The 14690-nt window shown below is 55.4% G+C and overlaps 4 protein-coding genes across 4 annotated transcripts; 2 read left to right on the forward strand and 2 right to left on the reverse strand.

Moving 5' to 3' along the window:
• Positions 1-469: 469 nt before the first annotated feature.
• W97_03993 (uncharacterized protein) lies at positions 470-2428 on the forward strand (the record flags this gene model as incomplete). The annotated part of the gene is made up of 6 exons (XM_007781887.1): positions 470-655; positions 855-872; positions 938-1238; positions 1294-2069; positions 2128-2324; positions 2374-2428. The coding sequence occupies 6 exons, from the start codon at positions 470-472 to the stop codon at positions 2426-2428; spliced, it is 1533 nt and encodes a 510-aa protein (XP_007780077.1).
• A 369-nt stretch (positions 2429-2797) lies between these two features.
• Positions 2798-6100, forward strand: W97_03994 (uncharacterized protein; the record flags this gene model as incomplete). The annotated part of the gene is made up of 4 exons (XM_007781888.1): positions 2798-2855; positions 3066-3532; positions 3599-4019; positions 4209-6100. The coding sequence occupies 4 exons, from the start codon at positions 2798-2800 to the stop codon at positions 6098-6100; spliced, it is 2838 nt and encodes a 945-aa protein (XP_007780078.1).
• Positions 6101-6666: 566 nt separating this feature from the next.
• W97_03995 (uncharacterized protein) lies at positions 6667-8875 on the reverse strand (the record flags this gene model as incomplete). Its single annotated transcript, XM_007781889.1, has 3 exons — positions 6667-6735; positions 6796-7740; positions 7805-8875. The coding sequence occupies 3 exons, from the start codon at positions 8873-8875 to the stop codon at positions 6667-6669; spliced, it is 2085 nt and encodes a 694-aa protein (XP_007780079.1).
• Positions 8876-10486: 1611 nt separating this feature from the next.
• On the reverse strand, positions 10487-14471 carry W97_03996 (uncharacterized protein; the record flags this gene model as incomplete). The annotated part of the gene is made up of 7 exons (XM_007781890.1): positions 10487-11737; positions 11787-12008; positions 12059-12623; positions 12674-13596; positions 13646-14020; positions 14076-14111; positions 14166-14471. The coding sequence occupies 7 exons, from the start codon at positions 14469-14471 to the stop codon at positions 10487-10489; spliced, it is 3678 nt and encodes a 1225-aa protein (XP_007780080.1).
• Between the last annotated feature and the right edge of the window lie 219 nt (positions 14472-14690).

Genomic DNA, 14690 nt, shown 5'->3' on the forward strand with positions numbered 1-14690 from the left:
CCAAACCGTACCAATGTTTAGACAGATCGTGCGACAAACTTGATGCTTCACATTGTGCGTATACCGTTCTGCTGCGCCAGCCGGTTGAATTCTGATCCCTAACATTCCAGCCTTCATCACGTGATGATTAGAGTGCTTCCGGCTGGGTGAGCGGCCTTTTCCCAATTGGACTGTCCCCGTGCGGCCGCGGCAGCCCACAAGCAACCCCGCGAAACCCTGCAGCAGCCAGAACGATCCGCATAAGGTCGCAGGTCGCAGGTCGCAGGTCGCATGCTCTTAACACTTCACCGCGCCGCAAGCTGTTGATGAACTGCAGTCGCAGGGAGCGCCGTAGGGACGCGCAGCTGAGAGCCGCAAGATCCGATGCAATAGAGCCCGACCAAACCTTCGGCATAGCCAGGAACCGCGCCTGCAACGAACCGGAGAGCTCCAAATCACCAGCGAACCAGCCATTCCCCGCCCCCTTTGGATGACTGAAGTCGCACAAGACAAAGCCAATGGAGGTCCTTCCCAGGTTATGACGTCCAAGGCTACCGAAGCAGAATCCGACAACAATAGAGTGAAGCATGCGCCGAAGAGCGGTTCGCCGCAGAAGCGTGTGTCTGTCGGGAACGAGGAAGGAAGTACTGGAAGCCCCAACAAGAAGCGGAGGAAGGTCAATCATGGTCAGCAGCGGCTGCGCACATCTTGACAGCTGGCAGTACTTCTGCTAACGTGGGCCGTGTCCGAGCAGCATGCATATACTGTAGACGTTCGGTGAGCCGCAGCCTCGTCCTCGGGTTCTCCAAGCTCCCATGCGAAGGCATAACCCTCACCCCTGCGAAAAGCAACATGCTGACTTATTTCATGACCAGCACATGACTTGCGATCTCGTACGCTGCGCCAGCCGCCCCTTGTTCATAGGGCGGTAGCTAACTACGTCCCGTTGTTACTGTAGGAACGACCCTGCACACGCTGCATCAAGCGAAACATCGGCCATCTCTGCCATGACGAGCCCCGAGAACCAGTCAAGAAACAGAGGACCGAAACTGAAAGCGCTGCTGGGGATGACGAGGGGACCTCCAAGGTTGAACGATCGGACGATGACTTCGATCCGCACGCCAGGACCCAAGATGCAAGCCTTATCCTTGCGCCGCCCCCTCTGCCTCACCATAGGGCGGGCAGCTCAGGGCACATTGTTCAACCGACTCCAATATCTGCGCTTCAGGTCTCACCGCTGACATCCAATGAATCGCAATGTTGGTCACACATACCTTCTCCGTTAAGCGAACGTTCTGCTGACGCCTAGCAAAGATCTGGATTACAATGACTGGAACCTTGGAGCACAGAACCACTTCCAGGACATGCACACCTTTCATCCGTCCTATATGTTTAATACCTCTGAAGTTACCAACGAGTTCAACCTGCTCAATGACTTCCTCAGTAACAGCCTGCTTGATGATGGCGTTCTCTACCCTAGCGCTGATATGCAGAACCTCTATACAGACCCTACATACGCGAACACTATGGACGGGCCCCCCATGAACAGCAATAACAACAGCAGCATAGGCCAGGCCATCAGCCAGCATAACAAAGACCCACTGCCGCCATCGCAAGCGGCCGTGGGGAATGCTATCTCGCGCCCAGCAAGTGGCTTCCCCAATGACAAGGCGCGTGAAACCTTCTACCTGACCGCCGCCGACCCTGCGGGAAATGACACGCCCGAGGAACGGATGAACAAGCTCCTGAAAGCCAAGTATGATGCCGGAATGCTCAAGCCGTTCAACTACGTCAAGGGCTACGCACGATTGAATCAGTACATGGAACGGAATATGCAACCCGTCTCAAGACAAAGGATTCTGCGACAACTGGACAAATTCAGACCAAAGTTCCGAGAACGCATGCAATCGCTCACAGATATCGAACTTGTGCGGGTTGAGATGTGGTTCGAGCGGAGCTTGATGGAGTATGACCGCGTGTTCGCGAGTATGGCCATTCCAGCGTGCTGCTGGAGGAGAACCGGGGAAATAGTCCGTGGCAACAAGGAGATGGCTGAGCTGATACATGTGCCGATAGAAAAGCTGCGAGACGTGAGTGACACTCCCTAGAAGTTATTATCAGGCATACAACTAAACCTTGATCCCACAGGGCAAACTTGCGATCCACGAGATAATGGCCGAAGGCTCGCTTGTAAGCTATTGGGAAAAGTTCGGCGCGATCGCTTTCGATAGCTCGCAAAAGGCCCTTTTGACAAGCTGCGCACTGAAGAACCCGGACTCCAAGTCTAAAGATCCAGAACTACGCTGTTGCTTTTCTTTCACTATTCGTCGCGATACCCATAACATGTGAGTAAGCATCTAGCCGTCAAGAGATGGTGTCGGCTGACAGCCTTAGTCCGTCTCTGATTGTCGGGAACTTCCTGCCTATATTGCCTGCAAAGCGGACATAGCTCCTGTCGCTGTTCCTAACCATCGCTTCGCGCTGTACATGGTACTCAAATGTTTGATGGCTTGCAATGGACGGGCACTGCATGGAGTTACAAGGGATTTGGACGTGGAAAGATCGGGGCAACAGGTTTGCTTGTAAGGCTGGTGTACAGATGTCATCTGGACGTTTGAGCGCTCCAAGTCATGTGTGTATATTCTGTTCTGTACATGCACGTTAAGGAGGAGACTGTCGTGGTCAACGGAGTGTGGCCTAAATATTCAGAGTTCCCCATCTTAGTGACGTTCGTACGCCGCCACTTCATGACCGCGCAACCTTGCACCTACATCTCTCAGTACAGCGCGTCGCAACGTATTCAGTCCTCATCTGTCTAATGGCGCCTTCAAATGCGATTCGATCCGAGAAGGAGAAGAAAGTCCGGGCAATCCTTGGTAAGCTGTCGGAGTCGATTCCTCACAAACGGCCTTGGACCGACAGCGAACTGTCGCACGACCAGAAGGCTTGCTCGAGAGCGACGTCGGGTACTTCACACGGGCTCCGTGGTCAGCTCGGCTCTGTCTTGCACAGTTGCGCGTATGCGCATGAGTGTCGCCTTATGCGACCCGCCATCACGGAACGCGCAAGCTGACGCGATCTCGCAGCCTTTGCGGACAGTATATCAGAACGCCTATCCCACGCCAACGGCACAGATCCTATCCTCCTCGCCGAGCTCCACAGTCACATCAACGCGCTCCCCATCACCGCGTCAAAACGCGAAGAGCTAGACGCGAAGGGCACAGAGCTCTGGAACCTCTCTACGCGCCTCAGACGCGACAGCAGCACGACAGCTCCGGCCTTGCTATGCGCCCTACGCGTCTTCGCGTTGCTGCTCCTCATCAGTGGACAGCGCGGCCATGCCGGAACGGCGCATGGATGTGTCAGGCTGCTGAAGGTCGCGCTCAAGGCGGCGAAGTTTTGCATACAGCAGGATCAACTCGACTTGGCTACGAAGGGTTTGGAGCTTGCGGCGGAGTGTATGGATGAGCTTGCGAAGCATGATTTAGAGGAGGAGGATGGCGAGGTGCAGAAGCGGCTGAAGGCGGAGTACTTCGTGCTGCGGACCGCGCTGGTGAGTTTGAGACACACGAAATACCTGCCCCAGTCTAGCCATGGCGGCTAACAAACTCTAATGCAGGCCTGGAAGCAGTCACGACTCGACCTCGCAGAGCACCTGTTCTCGCAAGCCGAGCTTGCAGACAACCGCCTCGGACCATCCACAGCTGAGAGCCTCGCAGATCTTCTGTATGAGATTGGCAAAGACCTACTCCACAAGAAGCAGCTAGAGAGCGCCGTGCGATGGCTGGAAAGATCACTCGATGTTATCGGCGAACAAGATCTGGAGAGGCTCAGCCCGGATGCTGAAGAGCTGCGGCTGGGCATTATGCATGGACTCGTGAGAGCGCTTATTGGGCAGCGAAACGAGGCGGCACGCAAGAGGGCTGCGGATCTGGTTGGGCTGCTGGAGACGGATTATGGAGATAAGATGGCGGTGGCGTTGTTGAAGCTGGATCTGTTGGCTTCGGGGCCAGAGTATGAGGCGGCGGAGTACTACCATGGTAAGCCAACTACTTGTGGATGGATTCGTCACGAGCTTCGAGGAAAAGCATCCACTCGGTCCGCTCCGTTGGTATGGTGTCTGTTTTTAAGTCGTGTTTGGATCTTGTAACATCAGTCTACCCCTATCCTGTGTCACTGCCCGGCCTACCAAGTCCTCTGCAAGCGCCGCTCTGGCTGACTGGCCTTAGTGCTTTTCCGCATGGTACGGTCCCTCGTCCTAACTCCATCGAATTTCAGAACAATACTTCATCACGTTCACAAACTCAAAACTCAGAGTGCAGCAATGGCAGCAAAGCTCATGGGCGATCTCCTGTTCCGGTTGTTGGAGACCGAAAACCATGAGTGGATTGAAAAAGCAGCGATAACGTCTCTCTGGCTGAGATTATCCTCGCCGAACAGTGAAAACGGAGAGACCCTTGCATATGTACAAGACACCTTGGATAATCTTGTCCACAGCATCAAGCGTCCGTTGACCGTGCAAGCAACGCATGCCGCTCAAACCCTGCTGTGGAAACGCATCGAAGCTGCATACACGCAGGAGCATTACGAGATTGCAGAATCCTGGTGTAGGCTTGCCATGCACCGAGTCTTCGAGAAGTCAGGAGAGTTGAATAGATCAAAGATTGCTAGAAAGATTATCCTGTGCGCATTAGCAAGACAGGATCCCCCGAACGCAAGGGGAGCGTTCTTCCAAATGTCGGATACGGGCAAAGCTGCACCGATGACGCGCTACCTGATGTACAAGGTCGCGATGCGGGAAGGCGATGCGGATTTTGCGGCCGAGTGTCTGGACTTGGTAAGCAGACACTCCTCCAAGGACGCTACGCTGCTGTACGCTTGTGTGCTCGAGGCACAGCAACACGGTAACCGGCGGCAAGCTGTTCTTGCGCTTCAGAAAGTGCTGGATAAGTACGAGTACGCTGCACCTCAAGGGGTGCACCTTCCGGCGCTCTTGAGATGCGCTGCAAGACTGCTAATGACTGAATTTGTCGATAATGGCATGCCGGAGAACCTCGGCAACGAACTCTGCAAAATCTTCGAAGGGGCCGCTACGCAGGCAAGCAAGTCGAAGCGCGGCGCAAGTACAAGCAAGAGTCTTGAGTTTACGGCGGCAGAGCTAGATTGGTTTTCCCGGAACAGCTACAACCTGTCGCTGAAGCACTGCACAGAGCTCCACCCAGAACATCTCGCACGGCTCCTGGCCGTCTGCATCCATTTCGTCGAGCTCAGGCAGAAAGAGTCTTCGGTGGCAGAAGACAACGATCTCAACCTGCGCCGCGTGTTCTGCCACTTCCTAGCCGCATGCGCTCATGTCACCATCGCCAGGGCCGAAGACAACATCGAAACATCCCTCAACCATTACCTCTCCGTCCGCAAACACTGTCAGAGCTTCCGCGTCTCCCTTCCAGAGCTTTTAAAATCAGAAAAAAAACTCGCAGCATCCACCCCAGACGACCTCACCGCAAAACATTCCGCCCTCCTAAAATTCGAGCTGGAAGCCGCGCTAAAGCTCGAGGCATGGGATGACATGGATGCGCTCTTCGACGCCTGCTGGACGTACCCGGATCCGCGCCGCCTGGACACGCTCGCAGACCTCGTGCTCGTCATCCACGGTGCTATGACCAAAGCCGCGCTGGATGAGAGCTACAGGACCAAACCCCTAGCCGTGCTGCAGAAAATCATTAATCTCTCGCTCCGCGGTAGCGGGACCAACACCAGCAGCAGCAGCAAGGACAAGGACAACGACAGCATCACAAAGCTAGCACGCTGGCTCCGCGTCCTCTTCCAGCTGTCCCTAACCTCCACGGACGACGACAAGACCGCGCTCCGCTGTCTGGACCAAGCGTCTACTCTCGCGGCACAGCGTCATGCTTCGGCAGTCCCGTATCCGCAGGAGGAACTTGAGTGGCTGGCCGCGACCGCGTTCAATAGGGCGGTCGATTTTTATTGCGTCGACGATGATGTGCGCTGTAGGCTGTGGGCGGAAAAGGCGCTGAATCTGGCGGAGAATGCGGGAGATCGGGGCGCGTTGAGGGGGGTATTGATGGAGAAGTATAAGGGGCTAGCGTTCGAGAAATAGGGGGTGTGGACGTAGAGTTGAAGGGTGGCGTGGATACTGGGTGCAGGGAGGATTGGGTGATGGCGGTCGTGGCTGGGAAGGACTGTAGCTGGCTTTTTGTGCCTCGACGCGACAACGAGGGCGTTGCTGGCTTGCTTGTAACTAGTTTTGTGTACCATATGTGGAGAGCATGTACGCACGCGGCGGGCAAATATCAAGTCAATCTCTTTCCAGCATGCACGACTATTTCTAACACGAACTTGGTCCTCCGTGTCCCCAAGGCGAATTTACTCCTAACGCTCTTGTATGCTGTGCTTGAGGAAAAGGGGGTATACCAAATGCCTACGCTAATGCTGTGTAAAGCAAAGGACTGCTGCCTCGCAAGCAGCCCCAACAACCATTCAGAACGCCTCAAACCCGACATACCAACCCACCCTTTCAGGCTACCGCAAGAGACTCCATCCGCCCAGGCTATAGGGTTCTCATGGCGACGAACCCTCAAGGCATATACAAAGACTGAATGTACCGCTCGGCCAAGCTGGCTGAGCTGGTCGGTCCGGTTCGAGAAAGTGAAGGGGTTGCAGAACCTATTGGCTATTCAGCATAGCAGAAATGTTATTCCACTTCTGCTTAAGCGTCTCGTGATCGGCATTGAGCTGCACAAAGCATGTCCGTCAGTAAAACCCCCACGTAACAGCGACCAGTGTGGCACTCACCTGCGCATAATCCATCTTCGTCTCCACAAGCACCCTCTCCATATCTCCCAGCTGCTCCTCCAGCGCCCTGTTCTCGTTGTGCACAACGATGTTCCGCTGCATGACCCCTTCCATCTCCTCTCGCAAGCGACTCTCAACCTCTTCCGGCTGGCTCTCGACGATCTTCTCCAGCTCGCTCACACGTGTCCGCAGGACCTCATTCTCGTCGCTGAGGCTCTCATTTGCAATCTTGGTCCTTACGATTTCCGATGCTAGGTCCACGTGCTCACGGGCATGGCGCTCGGATTCCTCCTCGAGATGCCGCACCTTAGCCGTCAGCGCAGCGACCGAAGCCCTCAGCCCCTCCAGCTCCGCCTCCCTCTCCTTCTCCACGCGGTTCAGCTCCCTCCACTCCGCCGCATATGCCCTCAGCGTCTCCTGGCTAATCTTAACCGCACACGCATCGCGTACCAACACATCCGCGCGGTAAACCTCCTTATCCACGCCCCCAGCCGCGCTCCCAAAGAAGCCCGAATCCAGCAGGCTGCTGGCCGAGGGCGCCTTATCGATATACGCATCGAATAGCCGCTCTTTAAGAAACGTCGTGAGGGCCGCCATGTCGCCCATCGCCATCAACGTGTCCTCGTTCTTAAGCATGAGCGCGATGCCGAATTTTAGCACTGCGCTTTCAAGCCCTTCGCTGAGCACGAGGTCGTAGACGCGCAGGACGAGCTGCAGGGGGAAGCGGTACGCGAAGAGGGTTAGGAACCATTGGGTTGCATAGAGCTGGGGGGATACGCCGCGTCGGTGTAGGTGGGAGGAGAGCGCGGGCGTGAAATCTTCGAGGAGGCGCGAGAATTGGTGGAGGTGGAGGTGCAGGCCCGGCATGTCTCGCGTGAAGAGGTCGCGCAGGTTGTATTTGCGCATTAGTTGGACGAAGAGGGTGAAGGCCTCTTCTTCGGGCATCTTTGTCGGGTTGGGGTCAGTAAAATGTTGCGGGGAGGGGTTTGGGTAGGGAAGGGGAACTCACATTGAAGAGCAAGGGCATTGCGATGAAATTCATGCCTTGTGCATACCCTACAGCGTCATCGTACAACGCGTATGCTTTACATATGCCGAACAGCCCGTCCTGGAGACCGGCAGACATAAGGTACTTTGAGTAACTCGTGCGAGCGCCGAGATCCCGCTTGATTGCCTTCTCGAGCTTGGCTATGGCAGCCGCTTCTTCTTTCGCCCTCCTCTTCTTTTCCTCACCGAGCTTGGCCATTCCCTCCGGTCCACCGCCGTCCTGCGGCGGAGGCGAGCCGGGCAGGCCTACAGACGCGTTTGCACTTGTCGCGGGCGTGGAGTGATCTGAATGTATTGATGATGCCGACGAAGCAATAGACTCCTTTTCCTTGATGCTCCCATTGACGGTACTAGTTTCACTCGGTGTTGGTATCGGCATATGCGGCCTCTCCTTATCAGTCCCGCGAGACACTAGATCCCGGTAGACGCCTTCAAGCGCCTCATTCTTGCTTTCCGCAAGCACCTGCCAAACAACGCCCCGGATGGCTTGCGGGATGCCGCCGGCGATTGCACGGTTGAGCTCCTCGGAACTTGTCATCGCGATGGCTGCTGGTCCCTCGTACACAACTGACTGCCAGAGATCCCAATCGACCGGAGGCGCCGAATCGCTAGCCGGTCCAGCAGAGATCCCAGACGCGGTACCTGGCGCTAGATTGTGGTTGATCGATGGTTGCCTCACCGGCTTTTCAAGATATGTCCCGGAGGCACGTCTGGCGGCTGGTGGCGGGTGCCCATCCCTTTTCTCTTCTGCGAAGCTGGCCGGAGACCCCACGCCGAAACCAACGCTGGCTGAGCGGCCTATCAGCCCCGCCAGAGCTCCGCCTTGCACGCCATTGGGTTCGTGTTCGTCGTCGACTATGGCCACCCCGGCCTCCTCCTGCATCCGCAGCAACTTGAACCGGTCTTTCAGGCTGTTGCGTTGCCTGGACCCGTGCGACTCGTCCACATCGTCAATCTTGCTGAGTTTGAGTTCCTGATTGCTCCCTATAGTCGCCAACGAAGCTGTCGTATTGCTCCGGCCGTGGCTGGCCATTGTCGGTGGCGACGTAACCGTCTTCTTCGGTTCGGAGCTTTGTCGAGAGAACCAGGAGAAGGGGCTGGCGGTCTTTCGAGCGGGAGGAGCTGGAGATGCTGTAGTAGTAGCTTTTTCCGATGCCGCCGGCGGAGGAGGAAATTTTACAGGAGGCAGGATTCCTGAAAGACCCCGATGTATCGACGAGAACGAGTCCTTGGGTACAGGCTTCGGAGGCTGAGCGGGCGTTGGCTCTTGTGCCAATGATCGAGAACGACGCTTTAAGCTGTTGGGGCCTATGAAATGTTAGCCAGTGCACTGAACGGCTTGATTGGTGAGCGCGTAGGCCCAGCCAGTGACAGGCCCCTCATCAGGTCGTGCAAGATTTGCGTTTATAATACACCCTGCGCGTGTAGAGACTATCCCAGCATCCTAGTCTGGAGACCGAGGTGTATTCTCTGCCCTGACCGCTGGTCTACAGGCCCAGGGTCCGTCTACCAGTCTCATAGCCGCTGCGACTTTCAATATAGAGCTTGACCTACTTTCTTCCAGATTCACATCGTCCATTGACCCGACTGATATTCGATGTGAGGTAGACAGCGGTGACTTGCCCAGCGCAGCTTCGTCTGCCCAGTCCTCAACAGCTTGCCCATCTTTTGAATCCCTCTTCGGTAATGGAGGCGGTGGCGGAGGATCTCCCTTTGCTGTGGAAGCTGACGAGGGTCTTCTGTCGGTAAGAGATCGCGTATTCGAGGACGGCCGGCGCGGTCGAGGGGTAGTGTCTCGTGCGTCTTCGAAGGTGTCCTGGAGTGTTCGTCAGCCGCAATGCAGACAGCCAGATGGGCACTACGTTGATCCCTTACATCGTCTCTGTCTGAGTTGTTGTCGCCAGGGGTTTTAGGATCCATGGCGGAAGCTGTAGCTTGAGCGCCTTCAGCGAACGCTGCCGGGAGAGGTTCAGGCCTCTGTTGTGTATGTATCCGGTTTATGCAGGCCGATGAAGCGAATACTGAGACTTGAGGTTCAATTGGAAGCCGTATTGCTGGTCATTGCAGGGCGTTGCGTGAGTGAGTGAGCGTTGTTGGGTATGCGAGTTTGGGGGTTGATTGAGCGGGTGGTTTGACAGCTGGAGGTGCCCAGGAGGGAAGTCACGAAGGCCTCAGGGCTGACTTTACGTTGATGACAGGTCCCAGTATGTGAGTCAGTTCTGCAATTCGTGTCTGACTTTGCTTTGCTTGGTATTTCTCAACAATCAATAATCTGGTAGACACCTGCAGCAACCTAACCCAGACAGCTGGATAGCCGCTTATGTAATCTCGGGCTCAGGTTTACTTGAAACGATGGGGTGCGCGGCTTGTCCGTATGGGGTAAAACGGCCAATGGAAAGAGCCCTAGTCTACAAGGTAGGGTAAATATATTTGAGAAGGTAAAGTGTGCAGAGCAATCTTGAATATGGTGACTGTATGAGTCTTTCGGAAACTACGAATTATAATAGCTCGTCCTCGAATCCTCCGAATCATCGTGACTAGCTTTGCAACATCAGTGACAATAAAATCATTGGAAATAACCGATATTGGCAACATGCCCATCACACAAATCCTCTCTCTAGTCCCGCACCCGATCTCTAGCACCTCACGTCCCCATCTCCGTCTCTACAGTCGGCTTCCTCCCTTCCGTGAAGTCACTCCCGGTCAACTTGGCTTTCAGCTTCCTGAACCCCAATTTCCCCTGATCCTTCGCAAACTTCGCGTTCCTCACCGGTCTCCACTGCATCCGGCCCCTATGCTTCCTCTCCTCCGTACGCTTAACCTGCGTCTGCGGCGCCTCGAGCTGTGGGACATCCTCGCCGTTAGCCCCATTCTGAGTGGTGCCGCCATTCGGCATGTTCTTTGCCTGGCCTGCCCCACCACCGCCCTGCATCTGGCCGTTCATCTGGCCGGCGTGCGAAGTGTTGGTTGCATCCTGGATGCCGATATCAGAGCTCGTATCCGAGTCCTCGTAATCGTCGTCGTAGTCGTCGTCGCTCGGATTGTGCGGATCTCGGCCTGGAGCCTCCTTACCCGGCTCGCGGCGCTTGCGGCCTTGGTCGTCCATGTAGGCCTTGGGGTCGTGGCCGAACGCACCGCTCCAGTCGGTGCCCTCCTTGCTCAGCCACTTTCTCTTCTCGTCCTCATCTGCTTCGTTGAGCACGTCGCGGCCTTCGGTCAGGGATTCCTCGTGCAATTCTTGAATTTTGTCCGGGACTTCTTTGACAACCTTTCGCGTGCGCACGCCTTCGGCGAGGCAGGCTTGCCAGGTCTCGAAGGTCTCGCGCGTGTCGTTGTCTGTGATGAAGGTCTCGTGGGTTTCGTCCATGCCAGCCTTGAATCGACAACGGAACATGAGGCGGCCAACTTCCTCGAGATCCTCGAGGCCAGGCTCGTCGCGGCAGTTGTCTTCGGTGATGTAGTTTTGCGTGATGCGGTCGGGGTTAGATGTGGTCCAAATGGGGATGTTGATGGGGGTCTCCTCGTTGTCGATCAGATGGTGCAGCCAAATGATCGCATAGGCGTGTGCGTGGCGCTTGGTGGCAAGGTGGAATTCAAAGACGACAGGCGACCGGTAGCGATACTTGACAGGTAGCCGGACATCGTTCTTTCCGTCCTTCTTGACCAGGTCATAGTAGTAGCCGTCACCTTCAGGCAGTTTCTGAGCCTGTGTGCGAGAGATCTTGCCTGTGCTACCGCCGGTTCGCATCTTGATCTTCGCGTGATGGTCGTAATTGAGAGCAAGGATGCGGTCAGAAGTGAACTCAAACGTTCCGACGTCCCAACCGAGCATGCTTGGTGGTAGGCGCGTCTCCACGCTTCGGAACAAGACTGAGATGCGGATGCGACCGAAACCCTGTTCGAGTTAGCGGACTATAGAAGCAGTTTCTGCTGGGAAACCTTACAATGCCTCCATCAAGGGGGTACCACCTGGTAACCTGAGAACGGGTTTCGAGGATGTCGGTGAGCCTGAGGGGAACAACGCCGAGTATAGGATCGTGTTCTCTATTGCGTTGGTCGCGAACAGTAACAGTAACAATTCCAGATCTCCAGTCGCGCATGAAGCGTTCAGTGCCTGCATTAAAGATCGGCTGGCTACTGACAGCTTTCGAACGCGTACGGTACACCTGGTTCTGTCAGTGACGTGCTATCGCTATATCGTATTCAGACTACTTACCAGTTCGTCATTGAATAGTATGGTGCAGTAACTTGTAGGTAGCTCCTTCGACTCTTCCGCAGTAATCTCGCCATATGGCTTCGCGGGCTCATATTCCTTGCCGTTACGGTTGCCATCACTACCTTTGATGTTCTCGAATTCGAGATTGACAATCTGGTGAACGATAACGCTGCAGATGCCACTGGGCCACAGTGGATCCGGCGGGGTGTGCATGACAGCGTCGTCATCTTCCGTGTTCTGGACGCCAGTCTCGTCTTGGAACTCGGGCTTGTCCTGAAGCTCCTCTGGAAGAGACTTGTTCTTGCCGTCGGTACGCAATGCAGGTCGAAACTTGGGTTTCCCAAAGTAGCCGACTTCCCAGCGGAGTTCTCCCGGCATCTCACTATCGGCGTGCATTCCTGCGAGTTTCGACATTTGCGGATACATCTTGCCTGGGTGCTGAATCATCTTCTGCATAGAGAGCTCGATTTTGCCAACGATGTCATCCGCGCTGTGGCGGTCAGAATCCCAGAGTTCTACGCTTAGGTTCTCGTCGGCCTTGATGAGCTCGGGAGTAACCAGTAGTCTGCATACGAATTAGCTCGTAACTCCCACACAGCTGGTCGGATAACTTACGCAGCCGTCTCCTCCCAGATGGGGTTAAGGTCGTCGGTTATGACGCGTGTGCAGTACATTGGCTTGCCGTATTTCGAAAAAGACAGCGTTATATAAGGATCGCTACCTCCGTGACGGCTGCCACGCTTATCCTGCTTGCTGAGGCCAACGGCGCGATGGATCCTGATCCACATGACACCGAGCGCCTGCACATCTTTCTGGATGTCGTCTCCTTGAAGAATGGCACGCATATCGATAGACAATGACTTGGGCGCCACGTACATGCTGGCCGCAGCACCAATGGCGTAGTTGACAAAGTTGGAAATCAGAGGCAGGTTGAGGACGTTGACGCCCTTCTCGACCATTGGTATGCAGCCAGCCTCAACCTGTGGCAGACCCATGAGAGTGAATGTGAGCGTCTTGAGGAACGGCGGCTCCGGAGTCATATGGAGCCGCAGACGGACGGTACCAACAAGGCCCTGGAGCTCAACAAAAATCGGAAGGGGAACACCGAAGAGCCCCTTGATGCCCAAGTAGAACACGAGCTGCATGTGCAGGTTGCGAGCCTTGTCAGACGCACGTTTGCCGCTCGGGGCTGCGTGATAGGCGAACGAGACCTCTAGGTTGTAGTAGTCGCCGCCCTCTTCGTCCGCAGCAGCTTCTTGCGGGTCCTTGGTCTTCTTGTTCTGCTCGTGAATGTCCTTCTTGACCTGCTTCATATGCGTGTCTGGAAGGGAGCGTAGACTGAGGATGCGGATAGGATTGCTGCCCTGGTTTATCTCGGCGACGCGGACGTTCTCGATGACGCCTGGGACCGAGGCCTGCATGACATCTTCCAGCGTGTCGGCAACGCCTATGAACATGTCCGGATTTATCAATCCCCACACAATGGCCAGAAGCGTGTTCAACCATTCGACTGATTCGGGCAGGAGGTTCGCGGTAGCCTGCACATGATCAGCTATGTGAGAACTAGGCGGATGTGCGTCGCCTTACCGTCATGCCTCTTGTCTTCTCGCTCTCCCACTCGACTTCGCGGCCGCTGCGGATTAGTTCCTTCACCCACAGCCAGATGCCTGAAGTTATACACATTGCAAGCGGGATGAGGCCCTTCAACGAGCCACCAAACATCTTTCCGACTATGATGATAGCTGCCAGGACGCCAACGCAAAGAACGCCGGCCTGCTTCTCAAGCGCCGCAAACATAGGTTCATAGCTGACAGAGGGTGTCGGGTGGAACAGGATATTGGTCTTCTCGCCGTGGATTGGCACGTCCGATGTGCTGCCTGGCGCTGTCGGCTCCGGAGGTGAGGTGATATCTTGTTTCTCCTTGTATTCATCGTTCATTTGGTGGGGATCGGTCGCTACCGGCTGTTATATTGGGTCAGCGCAATGCTGGTCATTTGGCCCAAGTTTGGTCGCTCACTGTCGGTTTCCCGAGATTTGCGTTGGGTACGGTTATCTAGCTTGTGTGAGCGATTGCGTGGTATAGGAGCCGTGATCCAGTGAAACCAACATGAGGATCCTCAACCTGCTTCATCATATCCTTGTTGACATCTTCAATGACCACCTTGTTGCCAGTTGTCGGGTCTGTTACAGTCTTCTGAGTGCCCTCAATGCCTTTTGACTTCGGCTTGTGAGTCTTAACATCGGAGTGATCCTGGAGGCCTTGCTGGCGCTGTTGCTGCAGCTCCTGCTCTATCTGCTTGTCTCGCTCCTTCTTGTCGAGGTCGAGATTGTCCAGAAACTTCTTCACAGTCGGCACCTTGTTGTGGCCCGAATAATGGCCTCCGGGCATGTGCTGGGTGGGTTGGTCGGCCATGGCTGCGACTGGGAGAGCGACCGGGAGCTCCTCTGCGCTCAAACTAGAGCAGCAAGACGAGGCGTCGAGAATTGGCGCTGAGAACGGGCGTGGAAGGGGAGAGTGCCCCGAATTGAGGGCGACTTTGCGGTACCGAAACCAAGCTTGGAAGGCACGATGCAGGTTATTGCGTGGATGCCCCGTATCTGGCCAAGCTGAGCAGCTAAACGATGTCATGCT

The sequence above is a fragment of the Coniosporium apollinis genome (assembly GCF_000281105.1).
Source record: "Coniosporium apollinis CBS 100218 chromosome Unknown supercont1.17, whole genome shotgun sequence".
NCBI lineage: Eukaryota > Fungi > Ascomycota > Dothideomycetes > Coniosporium > Coniosporium apollinis.